The sequence below is a fragment of the Chionomys nivalis genome, chromosome 7, assembly GCF_950005125.1.
Source record: "Chionomys nivalis chromosome 7, mChiNiv1.1, whole genome shotgun sequence".
Lineage (NCBI taxonomy): Eukaryota > Metazoa > Chordata > Mammalia > Rodentia > Cricetidae > Chionomys > Chionomys nivalis.
In genome coordinates this window covers 27,599,165-27,616,698 of record NC_080092.1, presented here as the reverse complement: position 1 = coordinate 27,616,698, position 17,534 = coordinate 27,599,165, and the positions used below count along the sequence as shown (strand labels likewise).

General features: G+C 42.1%; 1 protein-coding gene across 3 annotated transcripts in view; it reads right to left on the bottom strand.

Annotated features, from left to right (window-relative positions):
- Positions 1-17,534, bottom strand: part of Ebf1 (EBF transcription factor 1) — a 388,250-nt gene that overhangs the window by 69,456 nt on the left and 301,260 nt on the right. For all 3 annotated transcript variants that reach the window (XM_057775435.1, XM_057775436.1, XM_057775438.1), the window contains exon 10: positions 9,290-9,416. In XM_057775435.1, coding sequence (XP_057631418.1) covers positions 9,290-9,416 — 127 coding nt within the window. The remainder of the gene's footprint in view (positions 1-9,289; positions 9,417-17,534) is intronic.

Sequence of the window (17,534 nt, the reverse complement as noted above, 5' to 3'; positions counted from 1 at the left end):
CTCCAAGGGATGGGATGAGGGGTGATGGTATTTTTGTCTGTAGTTTTAAAAACATCCATGTGAGTTTATAATATAATATGTTCACAATGCTATAATTTGATTGCAGTATTTAGGGCTCATATTTCCTAGAAATGGCAATGTTCTTCCCTCATCAGCAACCTAATTTCGGGGAACTGGGAGTCTGCACATGTTAACAAGGTCTAGTAACTTCCTCGGGGGTTTCCTCAGTGCCAAGCCTGGTGTCCCTCAACAGGGTCTGAATCCTTCCTCCACCCACTAGGCTGAAAAAAAAAATCCAAGAACGACCTCGCCTTTGTCAGTTTCCTTGTCTTGTAGTGTTAAAAATGGAGCCCGACTAATACTTGTTTAAGGGGGTGCAATAGGCAGGTGTGTTTCGCATTTTAGTATCATAGAGAGAAAGAAAATGTAGCTAACAAGGAACAGAGAGAGTTAGTGGGGAGATGTGGAATGATGATGGAACCCCAGGAGAGTGGAAAAGCCATGGAGAAGAGAAAAGAGGAATTCAAATCCCACATCCTGCCTTGGGGTGGTGGGAGGGGTCTCTCTCAGACTGTCCAGGGTTATAGTTCTGGACTGAAGTTGCAAGTCGATTGAGGGGCTCGGATGACTCCCATTTATTCTTAGGAAAGTATAGTTCTACTTGACAAAGCCTAGGACAGTGCCCAGGATTAACTGACCCTGTAGGTCATCCAGGTTTTACACAGAAAGCTTCCGGTTACAACTACACGTCTTGGGGAGCTGGTCCCAACCTCTAGGAACAGTGGATTCTTGGGGCACATAGACCCATTGATGAATCCCAGCCATTGTGTCTATTGGTCTCTGCATCTTGACAAGCCTCCCAGCCCCACCCTCCCCCTCCCCCTGCTGCCAAAGAGTCCAAGGTATAGAAGTATTGATCCTGTGCTGTGGATTTTCCAAAAACAAAGAGACTAAGACACAAATGCAAGCTGTCTTGATTTAGTAGGAAAATCAGGAGGTGTCTATTAGAGACCAGGATGTGTCTTATAAAGTCCCGATGAAGCATGAAGTGACTACCAAAGATTAGAATTCGTTTTAAATTCATAATGTTCTGGTCTTCCTGATGTGTCGTTAAATGACAAAACAAACAAAATAGACCTCAGTTTAATATTATATAAGGTATTTTGGGAATGAGGTAGACATACCCATAGGGGATAAAAAAAAACCTATAAGATATATGTCATTAAAATAAAATTATGGGCTCATTTTTATAGAGTGTTTATGCTTAAAAGGCTGGTAGGAATGTGGTCAATTTTAATATTAGTTCACCTAATTTTAATTAGTGCTTCCTAAATTATCTGACAGAAGCATGTAGTGTTTTGCAAGAAAGAAAGAAAAACAAGTTTTAATGCCCAGTGGGCGCCCTCTTGTCGTTACCTTGAACAATGGACAGAGGTTTAGCATCTGCAGCATTGCAAACATGGAAAAGCAGAACAGAAAATAGCCCTCTGTAAGCAGTGGGAATAAATCTTATGAAAAGACAAAAAGTAGAGCTGGCTTTTCCTCACCCACCCCAAGACGTTAGGAGAAATTTCCAGATATGTAGTTCAAAGGCAGAAGGGTAAATTTATCACGATTTGGAGTTTGGGAGAAAAAAAAAACAGAAAAGAAAAACAAAAGTAAAAATAAATAAAGCATCTTTGAAAACTTCCAAATACTTTATTGGCTTTGAAACCAAATCATGTTATATCACACTAAAAAGATTAGCCACCCAAGACCGTCTCATATTGTATTACTGCACCAAGAACCCATAGGAAGCTCAGGTCCTGCGTTCACTGCTAATAGCTCTCTAATCCTTCACCAGCAATTTATAGTTTAGAAATGGCAACACGTCCTAAAGATTAAAGTCATGTGACAAATAGTTCATGTCCGTTAATAACCAAATCGCATGCCTCAGATCCAGGCAGGCCTGCCTGCCTTTTCCTTCTATACGGTTTGTGGGTAGGAAATACTTCATGTCCCTATTACATGAATGATGAATGGGACCGCTGGTTATGGTCTGTTATTTGCTTGGCTATAGTCAATATGTTTTCTTTGGACAGGGATTTCTGTGATTTATCTCTCTCCTGGCCTTATCACTTATTAACTCTGAGGAGACAGGAAAAAGCCAAGGTTGTATATGAGGCCTTGTGGTCATTTAGACCTCTAATGTCAGGGAAAATATTCCTTTTAATGATCCTGCTACACTAGCTACTCATGTCCTGATTACACTCCACTCCAAATAGGAAATAAGGGTCATATTTCATGGAAAGTATATACATAAAATATGCAAAATAATATGCTTCCTTCAGACTGGCTTTATTCTTTGAAGAAACGGCTTTCATTTCGTAGATGTCACTGAGGTACAATGGTTACTTTTACAGATTGTGGTTGTTGCACCCATTATGGTACCCACAGGGTTTAACTGTACATATGCCAGTAGATTCCAAATTACCCCTCCCATCAACACATATAAAATCAGAGAGAGGAAAATCACGTTTTGTAAAAATAAATCTTCCCCTTGGTGGGGAAGAGGGTTGGGACTTATTCTTTGCATCAAAACAAAAGAAAGGAGCATTCTTTCTGCCCTGAATTCTTTCCTTTTATGTGACCAGCACTCTCAGGCTCATTTTTAAGGCATGTGGACAGGAGTGGCCTCTGAATTTTTCTTTTTTTTTACTGAGTCTTTTCCAATCAGGACAGCAAGGCAAGGGTTCATCACATACTCTCTCCCATAGCTGCATCTTAAAGGAAAACAATCTGACTGAGAGAGGAGGGAGGAGGAAAAGGAGGAGGAGCAGCAAGAGGAGGAAGAAGAGAAGAAGAGGAGGTGGAGCAAAGTATGCAAGAAAACAGGCTCTTGCCTTCTGTCCTCCATACTTCATGAATGGACGCTGGGTCTGTCTATTTAACAATGAACGTGAGCATAGAATATCACCCTGTGTATCTTTAGACTCCTCTTGAACATTATAAGACCCTCAGGAAACCCAGCAAAGTCACAGCTCCACCATCATCAAGCTTAAGAAAGCAAAACATCTGCTTGCTTGAAATCCTGTGTCTGCCCCACTGGCCATCCGACCTATCTTTCCATTCTTCTGCTCTTGAATCCTCTCTCACTACATCCCATCTCCACTGGGTACCACCTACACCCAAGCTGCCACATATCTTTCCTTGGTGACTTCAAAGACCTTTGAGGAAGACTTCCAACTCCCAGCTTGGTCTGCCATCGGTCCTTCTACAAGTCTGAAAAATTATAAACGTCATGGCCAACTGCCTGCCACTTCAGAGACTCTGAGATCTGCCCTCAGCTCTAAAGGTGAGCATCAACTGTTGCTCGTGGGACAGTCCCATTCAGTGTTTTATTACACACACCATCTCTGGAACGTTCTGTCTGCCCAGCAAACCTACCACCCTGCACTGATTCCTGCATAGGTTCCTGGTCATCCTTCAAATCCCAGCTTGCACCTCCTTTCCAGGTGGGAACGACCTCTGACCTGTGTGCATATCTGACACCTTGTTGTTGGATAGTTCCCAGGGTTGATGTAGCTGACTTAGGGACATCCATGTTACCTCTAAGGCCACGAGATCTTTGAAAACGGGCACCCTTGTCTGCTTTGACTCAAGTTTCAGACATTGCCTAGAACTGGTTTAGAACGTCACCTAGAACAGAACAAGGAATTTGCAAGCAGTTTTCTAACAGAGAAAGAAACAATAGGAAGGGGGAAATCGGAACTGAACCCACATATTTTGAGACCAACTCCACAGCCAAGAAAGAAATAGCATTTTCTATGGCAGGGAAAACTGAAATGCATGGATTGTTAATCAAAGTAGGCTCAAATGACCAGTTCTTTGGCTATATTTTTTTTAATAGAAACAACCTTCCCACTGCTTGCTCTTCACATTCTGAATTTATTTTTAGGCAGCACTCCTACCAGGCCAGGTACCATCAGAACTACATTAACTACTTGACCTATTTACTCTTTCAATACAAACACTATTAAAACGTCTCCATTTTATAGGTGAGGAAATGAATAATATTTATACCAACAGACCTCAACCCATTTCTTCTTTATCAGAATCCCCAACTAGTGTAGCCTGTGCATACAAATGTCAAGTGCAGAGGGATAGATTCTTAATTAACAGTTTCTATTTACAGCCCATGTCATCCAGATTACAGCAATCAATGAGGAACCATTGATCCTGGGCAATATGTTAATCAATTATCACGGCACACCTATCACAACCTCGGGAGATGCTAAGTCAAGTTGCTTCAACACAGCTTACCACGTCATGTAGGACTGAGAAAGTCTCTCTCTCTATCTCATTAGTGGGCCTATTTTGGATTCCCTTCTGTTTTATCCACAGACAATACAGGAAGAGAGCTCTGAACATAAGGAAGCTAATGATGAGGGGGTGGCCTAATTGCACAGGAGCAGAGAGATCCAGTGACAGAAACTCCCCTGCCGATTAAGACAAATTACGGGGAATAGCAAAGCTACCTATTGGAACTAGTCCATCTTACAGTGAAAACAATGGGGGTCTGAGGCAAATAAGAATCCATACTCCATCTCTCGGCCAGGTAAGTGCAGCAGGCAGAGAACAGTCAGAGGAGCAGAGCTAGAACAGTCCCGCATGTGCTTATGCAAAAGGCAATTGCTGTGCCCCAGGTAGTTAAATATAGAACGAGTCTGAGGCATGGTGAGGAGCTGTGAAGACAGCATGGCAGAGCTGGGGGAGCTACAAATGCCAAGGCAAAGGGGCTGCCCGGAAGCCTTACGTCTAGTGAGCAAACAGGGATGTTTCTCCTCAGAGCAATGATGAGATAGTGGCTTTTCAGAAAATTCAGGCAGCAAGGAGTTCACATAAGGATAAAACCACAAAACAGGAGATTGATTGGGTTCTAGCTCTCTGCCGCCTACTTAAAGAGAATGATCTTGTTCGCCCCAAGGTGATGGCATTTATTCTGTGGGGGAATCCCTTCACTGCCCTGTTTTACTGGCAATGAAAATGGAACTGATGGAGAAGAAAGAGGAAGGGAAAAATCTGGAAGAGAGAAAGAGGAGGGTTAAAACAACTGTGATCAGGATGGGGGGAAATGAAAACTTAGAGTCATCAAGAGCCACAGACCACATTTGCCTGTATAGCCCATCCTGTGGACAGAGAGCATTGTTCTGCATCGCCCAGGGATGAGAAACACCAACAGGAAGGATTTCAGGAAGAAGTTTCATTCCCAAATTAATACACTGTTTGCACTGGCTCTTCCTCAGTGGCCACAAGATGGGTGAATATGGTTAAAATGGGAAAGTAGAAGACAGAAAGGTTATGAGAGGAAGTCTAACCCGAAAACCAGCAGAACTGTCAGGCTGCTCACCAGTGTTCCTCACCAGCTTGGGGAGGGATCTGATTGGGAGTGCAGCCCTGAGTTGGTCAAACATTATCCTGTGGTCCTTTTGCTATTCCCTGGACACAGAGGCCTTTCCCATGAAGAAGTTACTAGAATGACAGCAAAGTGCTAACTTTAGATGTGGCCACTTGTTACTAGAAAACCCAGTTCTAAGAATTTTGAAGAAACTGCTAACAGCTACTAAGAAACTTTCAGTAGCATCCAAGTTCACTGAAGGGTTAGGAGGAATGATCATACTCCTAAAGGAAATGGGTAATTTAAAGACCAAATGGCTATAAGAAAACAAGGGGTGTGAATCATGAAGATGTTGGGCAGACCTGACCTGACCAGTGAGATCTGCTCAGGAGTCCTGTGGTCTTTATCTGGTCTACCTAGACTGACTGACCAGATACTGAATCACAGGACTCTGAAAATAATCCTGTGGCTAGATGGGGTTTTAATTTCTTTCATTTAGAAACATTTAACATGTAAGATCAGCCCGGCCCCCACATTTGCAAATGAGTTAATGAGACGCAATAAAGTTTGACCAGGCAAGCGCTATTGGGCTTCTATGTTCTATTTAAGTCAGGACCCAACTCTCTTCCATGATTCTGATTGGGAAAATTCAAGAACATCATACATCTAGAGTACAAGAATGCTCAAGTCTGAGGTCTAGCGATGGAGGGTTGTGCCCAGCAACCTTAAAAATGAGGCCACTTTTTAGCCAATCTGTGTTTAGTCAGACCACTTCCTTCAAAACGCTGCCTTTATTTGCATCTACTAGACCAGGGTGTTCCTGTCTGATTTTACTTTCTGGCTTTGCTGAAAGTAGAATTTTAGAGCCTTCCACATTCCTATATCCAAACTCTCTTGAGTACTCAGAGAACAGTGGAAGTACCTTCATTGGAGCGTTAGTTTTCAGTTCTGTGATATTTCCTTTATTCTTTTTAAGGGGAACAATTCCAGTGATGTTCCATTAAGAATCAAGATTAGTTTCCCAATCCAGAAAGGCAAGCCTCACATCTTGAAGTAGTACAGATTAGAGAGCGAAGGGGGCAGTGAACTCCTGGGAGTGGGTAGCAGAGGGGCTTGTGCACACACAAGGACCTGTTGTGTGCACATGAAGAACAGACAGGCGTTGAGACCCCTTATCTCCACCTTCACTGGTAAGCAGTGACAAACACAGAGGTAAACGGAATAAACCACAAGATCTGGAAGCCCAGCCATGACTAAGGACCCTTCAAAAGGACAAGCACATGCCAGTGATTACGAGGATCAGAAGTTCCCTGGTGAAAACCATGTGATGTCACCGTAACTATTAACAGCCAAGGAGTCTTTGTCCTGATTTCTTTCTACTTTTATTTTTCTAGCATGAGAAGAGGTTAGATTCCCTCCTAGAGTACATTTCCAAAGGCGTCTTCTTGTCAATTGCCCCCAGTTGAAGGCATGAATGCTTTTGTCTCTGTAAACCCACACGTGAGAATATCGACACACTTTCCTCCATAGTTACTGCCCCCAGCTTACAGAGCTGCTGTTTTTATCTCTGATCTTAATTCCAGTGTGACACAGATTTCCCAAGATGTGATTTCTTAAATTGACGGCAGGCAATTTTTGAATGTTTTTTTCTTCAAAAAAAAAAAAAACCAAAAACAAACAAAAAAAAAAAACCTTAAATAATTGTGGGGTTTCTCAGTCCCTAGGTTTTTTGTTTGCTTTGGATTTTGTTGTTGGTGGTGGTGGTGTGTTGTTTTGTTTTGTTTGTTTTAAGGGGGAGGTGTGTTGTTTTGTTTGAGAATTTAAGTAATGTAATGGTAGTGATTTTAAAAGACATGTAAGACCAGGTAGCTCTAGGGCATATTTTGTTGAGCACTGATTAAAAATAATTTCTTCTAAATGAGACCTGACCACAAAATGGAACCATTAATGAGCAAGGACATTGTCACCAAAGAGGAAACCATGGCTGACTGCTTCTGGTGCCTCCTACCCCACAAGCATTTTCTTCTTCTTCTTCTTTCTTTCTTTCTTTCTTGTTCTTAATGGCAGAGTAAATAAGCAACCAGCAAGGCCTAAATGTTTTTGGCCAAAAACACAGTCCAAAGTCCTCAGAGAAAACATTTGGCCTCTGTGGTTTTGTAATATGTTCCAGAACAGCAAGTCCAGCGAGGAACACTGAAAAACTCCCATCCCTTGGAATGACGGTGGGGAGTGTTACAGTATCAGAAATTTCAATTGGTCTTTTTTCCTGCAAGCCCATAATGAGGCTTATTTAAGAAAAAAGAAGAAGAAGAAAGAATGAATGAAAGAAAAAGAAAAATTACAGTGTTATGTGAAAGTTCTCATGGGAAAAATGAATGGCAAGAAATCCTAAATTTAAAAGAAACAGCTAATCTGCTATTTTGATTGTTCTTCAAAACTTATGCTGAACCAATGAGCCTAATTAAAAACACTTGGCCCACTTCTCTAAAGCATCCTAGCTTTCTCTATGCTTCGCTTGTATACACCGCAAAACTCCAGATCGACTTCTTTTTTTTTTCAAGCATTCACTAACGAAGTGCTGACTTTGTTGGGATGGCTGAGCTAATTTCGTGAACTCAGTGTGAAACCTGAGCTCAACAAAATTGTGGTAATTTTCCTTAATTTGTAAAAGTGATTGGAGTGCAAACAAAATTTTCCTCTTGGGTCAATCCTATAATTTTCAATTAACTAAAACTAATCGGCAAGCAGGCACCAACCCTGTATTTTGTTTAAAGGGCTGGGAGGCATTTCTGAGGGTCAAGATATATTAGCTGAGATTTTTGTTTGATGTGTGTTTGTGTGTGTGTGTGTGTGTTGTCACTGTGAGAGAGATAGAGACTGGGTGACTATGGAGCATGCTTGGCTTAGTTCACAGTATAAAATTAGAGGAGAAGACACTTTGAGGTAGAAGATTGTAGCAAAGAAGAAATCTGCCCATTGAATTACGCGATTTAATTGGGCTGTACTAACAGAACCAGCTCTGCGCTCCAGACCCTTTGTGTGAAAGCAACTTCCCTTCTACCTGAAAAAACCTGGCAGACCTTCAATAATAAACGGAGGGGAAAAAGCTGCAACTAGATCATGGATGGAGCTAGTCAGGTGATGGGAAGCAAAGGGCCCTGGAATTTACCACGCCATGTGTGGTCCTTAACATCAGGCCAGGCCTCACCTGGCCCCTTCCATAGCAGATTCTGAATGGTCAAAAAGAGCCTGGGGTGTTTGCTTTGCCTATTCCATGTATTTCCATATCCTGCCATTTCAGATCCTGCCTGATTGGCTGTGCCTGGTGGGAGGGATTTCAGATGCACCCTGTAACCCTAGCTGCTCACCACAAGGCAGGGCCATGTGCCAGAGCTGTTGGGGAGAGTGGGGGAGTGCAGTTTACTGGGGAGTGAAGAAAGCTCCAACCCAGAATAAACTATGAAAACTACCAAATGTGTTTAATTCAAATGTTGGCTCGAAGAAAGGAGCACTGTTTATTAAAGCTCAACTCTGTGCTAGAAAGCAAACTCCAACAAGCTGGCCAAGCTGCTAGGGAGACCTTGGTCCTGTCTAGTGTTCGCCTGTTCTCTTTTATTTCTCATATTATTTTTAGTAGTTAACCAATTATTTCATCATTCAAAAACCATTCCACCTACATCAGCTTTTAGGAATAATAATCATAGCAATATATTTGATCCTATATTTGTTGAAATGGGAAAATCTGTCTTAACAGAAACAAGATTTTTTTTAAAAAAAAATACATGCATATTTATACACACACACATATATATATCTATATATATATATAGATATAGATATATATATTCACGTAAAACACACATCTTATGAGGCCATGCCAGCTCTGGAATGACTATCTGTAGTCCTGCTTACCTGTATAGATGAATCTGCCTGGAGTCCCTTTGCAGAACTGCTTGGACTTGTAGGACAATGTGACTTCCACAACGCCAGGGATGTGCCGAGGAGGCGTCTGCACACGGATGGCATGGGGTGTTATCAACTGCAAGAGACATGGAAGGGGGAACGGTCACTACAACACCTAAAGCACTCGGGTCCCAGTTGCCCTACCGGCTCTCCATAAACAGCGCTCTAAAACACATCATTAACCTGTCAGTGGACACAGTCTGGATGGAACCCGTGGGAAAGATGCCGACAACAACGTTTACAAGTGTTCCGTGTGCAGCCACGACAGCGTTATCTGAGTTTTCCTCCACAGCGGCCCTGGGTTTCCTGATTTGGAAAGGGAACCTGGCCGAATGAAATGGTTTATCTCCTACAGGAAATCCTTTGGAAAACCTGCTTGCATCAGATGCCCAAAGCAGAGCAGGGCTTTGCCATGCTTCTCCGTGTGCCTGGTGTTTGAACTGAGTTCTTCAACACATGGAGAGCACGGAGGTAGGAAAACAGGAGGCCTAGGGACGCTAATTAGCTGCAGAACACATGTAGGAAACGCCCTGAAGACCACTTGGCACATTGACTACCAGAGGCGCAATCAAAGCACTTTAAAGGGGAGGGCAAAGATCTGCCTTCCTGGGATAGCGTATGGCTCTGGCTAAACGACAGGTTCTCTATAAAAGAGAAAGGGAAGGTTGGGGAGAGGGCGGTCGGATGGTCATCCTTCCACTATGCAATATCCCATGCGCAATAAGAAAGTTCGTTTCTGAACTCTATTGGCAATCCAATTATATTATGAAGCAGAATGCATTTTTTATGACTCTTATCTCAGTTTATATAAAGAAAATGTTATTAATGGTCATAAATGGGCATTATCTGGATCTTAAGGAAAAAATCCAGCCCTGGCATTTGACTGTTTGACCCATGATAGAGCTGCATTCTAAAAGTTCTCCCTCTGTGAGGTAGTAATGGCTCACTCAGCTCAACGCTGTGGGATAATCTGAACACACAGTGGATAGTATATCCTCTAGGGCAGTCTAGAGTGAGTCAGCTCCAGCTTTTGTTTATGTTATTGGATGGCAATGACAAAGAATTGGGTTTTATTTAAGCATGCAAACCACCGAGTTCAAATGTTTTTAAGAATCATGGGTGAGGTGCTGAGAAATCACATTCAGCCCCTGGTTGCCACTGAGGGAAGCTTTCTTGTGTTGGACAGAAGGACGAGAAAGTTGTCCATGCCAAAATCCACAAGTAATGTCATTAAATGTTCCGGGAACCACAGAGAAGACACCAGGGTAAAGACATCTCAGGAATCAGAAATGCTTTAGTCTCTTCTCTAGAATACACAGGGAGTCTGAGCTGATTGGCTAGAGATTCACAAAGAGATGTTTCTGGAAAACCATGCCACAGTGGAACTCTGGAGACCAAGGGGAAAGCTCAGATTCACTCACAAAAAAAAAAAAAAAAAAAAAAGCAGCGACAATTTTGCCTTGAAATTTTGCCCTAGACTGGGGAGCTCATGGGCTCTAGAAGGAAAAAAAAAAAAAAAAAAAAAAAAAACTATTATTATTTTGCTAAATAGGCAGAGTCTCAAGCTCCCTTCTAAATACACGCCTCTCTACACCCACAGGTGAGTGTGGCCCTCAGCCTTCCTTGGCAATGCATGTTTGTGAAGGCAGCAACAGTTGATACAGAGACTCACAACTGGTCAACGGGCAGAGAATAAATGTATATAGAGCGACTGGCCACAAATGAAACATCTGGGTCACGCTACCTCCCTCCAAAGCTCAGGAAGCGTCACATCTGCCTGTAGCTGAGGGTCTACTGGTAGCTGATGGCTTCCAGAAGAGAGAAAGACAACTTTCTTTACAGATGTGGCCCCTGATTGGTGGATCAGGCTCCAGTGGGTGGTCCTGCCTGTGGACACGGGGGTAGCACTAATTAGACTCAGGTTAAGTTTTTAAAAAGACAAAAATGAGGAAGACAAATGGGAGAGGGTTCTCTAAGTGTAGCTTGGTGTATGTGTGTGTGTGTGTGTTATATGTTGTGTCTGTATGTGTGTTATGTGTTATGTGTTGTGTGTGTATGTGTGTGTTATGTGTTGTGTGTGTTTATGTGTGTTATGTGTTGTGTGTGTATGTGTGTTATGTGTTGTGTGTGTTTATGTGTGTGTTATGTGTTGTGTGTGTTTGTGTGTGTTATGTGTTGTGTGTGTTATGTGTTGTGTGTGTATTGTGTGACTATGAATGGATAGATGAAAAGGAAAAAGTATTCTATTCTTATTGAATTCCTTCCAAAATGCTTTGAATGCTGCCTCGAATATGTACAGCATATGTAATGCAACTTAACCTTGATACATCAAGATCATGTTTGCATTCCCCTGTCTGATAGCTTGCTGCAATACAGAAAAACACTAAGTGCCTGCTGAAGTAGAAAGTGCTGTTTCCACGCCTTAAAAAGCTTCCAAACAGTCAGGCACTTGACATTATTTCTGTTTTCTTCTGTGTCTTTGTCCTCTGCACCTGCTAATCTGCACTTATAGTTTGTAGGCATAGAAACAATAAAACATAATTTAATACTGTATAAGAAACAAGAGAGAAACTAGGTCCAGTTTCAGAGAGTAGCCAGTGCTCAGCTAGTCTCTGAAGCCCCACTGCGTGTTCTCTCTGAGGTCAGTTTTACCCGATTTTCAAGCAAGAGTAGTCTGCCTCTTCATAGGAATCCAGACAGTCGTGACCTTTATGCTGCGTACAACTCTTAGAAACCTATTTACTGTTTGCCATTGAGAATTTCCTGTTTGTCTTTCTCCCATTAAACAGTTTTTGAGATTAGGAGAAGATCTTGAATTCCTATTCTATTCTTAAAAGATATTTAATGAGGGACTGGAGAGATGGCTCAGTGGCTAAGAATATACTATTTATTCTTGTGGAAGACCTGGATTCAGTCCCTAGTAACCAACATCCACATGGTAGCCTAACATCTACATGGTAGCCCATGACCATATGCAATTCTAGTTCCAATACCTTTATTCCTGACCTCTATAGGCACTAGGGATCCAATACCTTTATTCCTGACCTATATAGGCACTAGGTGCACACATGATACACATACATACATGTAGGCAAAACATTCATTCATAGAAAATAAAAATAAACAAATTTAAAATATTTTATGAAATAAATGCCTTCATACATAATTTTCCAAGGATTCATGGAATAAATTCATGTGTAAATGTTCTCATAAATCTATTAGGTATTTGACTCCAATTGGTATAATAATCATTACATCACTCTATTCTTCTTAACCCAGTAATAGTTAACACATTCCTCAATTAAGTTACCTTAAAATGATGACCCAGCTAGTTTTGCACTCATATCCACACATGAGCATGGATTGCTGCCTATCACGTTTCAATATGCTAAGAAAGAGGAGCACTTCTCAAAGTCTGTGGCTCCAATAAGAAATGATGAAGTAAAAATTTCAAGGTATTCAAGAGCTGGAGGGACGGCTCCGTGGTTAAACTGCTTGCTGTTCTTCCAGAGAAAAAAGTCCTTGGGTAGCGTACAAGTGCTTTAAATCAACCCAGCTCCCGAGGATCCAACACCCCCTTCTAATCTCTTGGGGTACTGCATGCATGCACGAGCATGTACGCGCGTGCACACACACACACTCAGTCAAAATAAAAATAAATTTAAAATTAAAAGAAGTTAAGACAGTAATAATAGAAGATCTACACTAAAAGAGCATTTTATTAAACTTATATTAGATGTGATTTATCTTCCTTCTGTATATGTGTACTCATCCCTTATACTTACACAGGAAGTAACACTGTAAATAAATTACTGTGGGAAAATATTATCAAAACCACAAAGTAGAATACTACCAGTTTGGAGTTGCATGCCATGTGATTACCCAAGAACTGTATGCGTAACTACAAAGAGGACACCTCAAAAGAGAGGCAGTGACGTGTTAACAGAAAAGGCCTCTGGTAAAGTTGTAGGTAGCTTTCGTTTCCTCTGATTGACTCTCTAATTTCTTCAGCTCTTCAACAGTAAAAATGCATGCATATTACACTAGGGGAAACCATTAGGTGCTGTGTAAAGACAGAACACTCATGGCCCCCTCACAGCCTGAAGAGGCTACCAGGCCACCAGTAAGTAAGAATGTGGTCTTCCCAGACTGCCTATCTGAGTGTTTGTCTTCTCCAGACTCAGATAACAGGACCAGAAGAGCCCTATGGAGTGGAACGACAGAGGAAAACAGACTGTGGACTGCAGGGGAGAGGCATGCCTTTGGGGGAGCTGTCTTCTCTGAGGGGCCATTGAGAACTATAGCTCTCTAGTTCTCAATAAGTAATGATGACAGTGACCTAAGCAACAGTGACCCTTTGTGATCTTCTCACAGGGCACTCAGCCCTAGCTTGAGCTCTCTCAGTGACATATGCCCTACAGACTTCAAGGGGCAGGTATGGCTATTAGCTGGCTCATAGCTAAGGAAAGTGGCTTTCGGGAAAGTTTAGAAACATAACTAAGGGACCTATTAGAAGCAGCAAACTCCCCAGACTAATGGCCATCATCATAATGCCACACTGTCTCTTGACTGCTTATCATTTTTCCATAATTTCTGGTCCATGGACTTCACACCCTCTCTGCCTTTGAAAACATCAATGGCATCCCTAGTTCATCCTTTACCCTCCATGTCTGGGAGCATAGGAAGCACAGAGAACAACCATTACTATCCCTGTGAAGCTAAGCTGAGAACAATTCCCCAGTAGAGTTCAGAAGTAACTCCACCATCAGCCCACACGCATGTCTTCCAGCCCCTGGCATGATATGAAAGAAAAGCAACAGGAAGCTCTGAGCCATGTGCAAACAGATTACTAGAAAACACACAAATGATTTCAAATTTTCCCTACTAACCTTATGACCCTGAACTACCTGCAACGTTAGAAAGTTGAACGATAAAAAAAAAAAAAAGTCTAAAACAAAGGAAAACTCAAAGGGATAGAGAAAGGGAAAGGGCAGTTTGTTGTTCTCTGGAAAACTAATTATCACTAACCATCAGAAAAACACTGGAGTGGGGTCCAGGTCTTTGACATATGGCGCCTGCGCTCTGCTATGGTCACTATCTATGCCTCAGTTTACCAACTGAATCATAGGCTGTATGAGCTCAGATCATCTCTGTAGGAGCTGAGAATAATATTAAATATGTTTTGTGTTTGGTTACTGCTTCTCTAGGGACCCTAAAGTGCCTTCTAGATTAATTTTTTAATTTATGTATTAATAATTCTCACAGCATCCTCCCTCCTTCTCAATTAGAATGATAATACCCATCTCTTCTGAGATAGGCAGGGGGTGCTGAGTGATGGACATGGAACAGACACTTAAATAAGGAAGCTGTAACATAACGCATAATTAAAGCTTTGAGACTGAATCTACCTTAGGAGCTCCGAAGAGAAACGAGTGTCAGCGGTCAAAGGAACAAACTTGCTGTTCTTCCATTCTGGAGCATTCTGCTTTTTGTTAAGTAGAAACGGCATTTCAAAAATATTTTTTCGGGGCAGGAGAGATGGCTCAAAGGGGTAAAGGTGCTTGTGGCTAAGCCTGGTGATCCAAGTTCGATTCTCTGGGACCCAACCAGTGGAAAGAGAAGAATCAATTCCCACAAGCTATCCTCTGACCTACACACACACACACACACCACCACCACCACCAACAACAACAACATAAACAAACAAACAGAGGCCTTCCTTCAGCAAGCTAAACTATGGAAACGTGTGTTCCCGAGAACAGCACAGCTCAGCCTCCACGTGTGCCTCCTGGGTTCGCCGGTGTATTTTGACTCCTACCTAATCAGACTCCTCTGGCATTTGAAACACAGATTCCTTCATTCCAAAAGAGTGTGTTTCTGGGCATCAGCGTCTGAATTCTCATGGAAAGAGCAAGTGAGCGAGCGAGCAAGCAAGTGAGCAGAGGCGTTGAATATTGCACAAACAATCTGGTTTCCTTTCATCCTTCCAAGAAATAGCTAAAACCAATGTTTAGCACAAAGGTCAGTCTCATGAATCCCCAAAGATAAACTTGTAAGGAAGACTTTTGAAACTCAGTCTCAGGAATTGAATTCCATAGGGGAGTTAAACCTAGCTTTGGAATAGCCAGTGACGCTTTTGAATGCTGTTTGGCACGTCTCTTACCAGAGAGATAGACATAGATATATATATAGAGAGAGATAGATATAGACAGATATGTAGAGGTGTGTGTGTGTTTGTGTACGTACTAGAGGTCTGTAGGACTTTCCTAGGTTCTGTCCATATTCCGTGCATAGAATATCAGCTCCTTGAAGATATGTGCTTGTTCTTTTTTTTTTTTCTTCATGGGACCATGGAATAAGTCAGTTCTCATAAATTACTCTTCAAACACTGAATGAATAAATAGCAAGATGCCTTAATACCCCTCATAATTAAGATAAAGACTGAATAAATTCCTCTGTGAGTGTTGAGAAAATAAATAATCGGGGCTAGGGGTATGGCTTAGGGTAGAGCAATTGCCCAGCATTCTCGAGGGCATGAGTTCAATCCCAGAACCACCAAAAGAAAACAGATGAAAGAAATGACCAATACCATTCCATTCGGAATTCTTTCTTTTTCTTAAAATAAATAAATAAATAAATAAAAATAAAAGCAAAAAGTTTTTGACTTGGCTACCACAAACCTCCTGCTATCCTCGTTAAGCGTTCCAAAAAATCCACTGCCTAGTTCTTTGGAGCAGGAAGTTAACCGTGACCCTCAATCAATGCAGCTAATTGTATCAAAACAGAACAGCAACGGGACCGATTTCCAAAATAACAGATTGGGGAGAAAGAGACTAAAATAAACATGGTGGACTTCAACTGCCTCTGGTTTTGTGGGTTTATTTATTTATTTGTTTTGTAAGTCGTTGTTTAAATAAACCTTCCCCAGCTCCCTTCCCAGGATGTAGCTCTCAGGCCAGCTGGGCTGCACCAAAGCCTAGATGGCATCCTGACAGTCTGGGAGTTGGCGAGGAGCTGCTGCCTAAAGCCCAGCAGAGACTTGCAGGGTAGCTCAGCCCTGGGTCTAAGCAACACGGAGAGCACCCGCCATATTCAGGCCAGACGACTAAGGCTCCTGACTAGCCTGTCTCTGGTTCTGTGCTCCTGCCTGTTCGTTCAGAAATTAAAGGATAGTAAAAAGAAGCCCAGTGTATTTATAGAAAGGGCTGATTACTTTTTTCTGAAGTTTACAGTTTACAAGCAAATTCTGCTTGTGAAATGAGGAGAAGAGAGAGAGAGAGAGAGAGAGAGAGAGAGAGAGAGAGAGAGAGAGAGAGAGAGAGAGAGAAATGCATAGTTAAAAGCCAAAATACTGACGGAATAATCTGCCCTTCGTCAAGAGGGTTTTGGGGTCCTTCAACGGCACAAAGGCTATCAAAGCAGAAAGATACAGCCCCATCTAATACGCATGTGACAGAGTCCATATCTGCATTTTGACGCACTAGTATTTACATGTGTATTCAGTAGTGTTCCGTAGACTCGCCTCTTCATGGCAGCCCTACACCTGCCCTGGCTTGATGTCTTTCGGGGACGCATAATGTACATCCTGCTGTTTTAAGCAGAATGTTTTTAAGTCTAGCTGCCAGCTCTTTCTTAGTGACTCAGAGCCAGAGCCACCATGCTTACGCTCATGAATAGTCATCAATATACTGCCCAGTAATACGCTTCTCTGTCTGCTTTTTAGGCTTTCGAGTTCAACCCTAGATGCAAGGCTGTCTCCCTTCTGCTGGCACTGGGCCTGATCGGAACCACCTGGCTCTGGTCTGCTGCTTCTTAACTGCACCTGGGAAAACAGACAACATGCTTTGACTTGGTCAACCTCTATCCTGAAATTCCGTGGGGGTAACACTATTTTGACATATTTTACTTAAATCATGAGCTTTGCTATACAGAAGGTTAGGAGATGGCGCAGGACTCAGGTGGACTTAAGTTCCAATTGAAGCTTGGCAAATAACCAGCTGGGAGGCCTTTGGGATGCCATCTAACCTGATAAGTTTCAGTTTCATGTGGGGGACTGGGCTGGGGAGGAAATAACAATGAAAAACTAAATACCTGTATCATTGTCTCAAAAAGAGCTAGTTTTTCTACCTTGTAATCTTTGCTATTTCCACTCAATTTCTGCTAAACTATTTGTGTACATATTTATCATGCTACA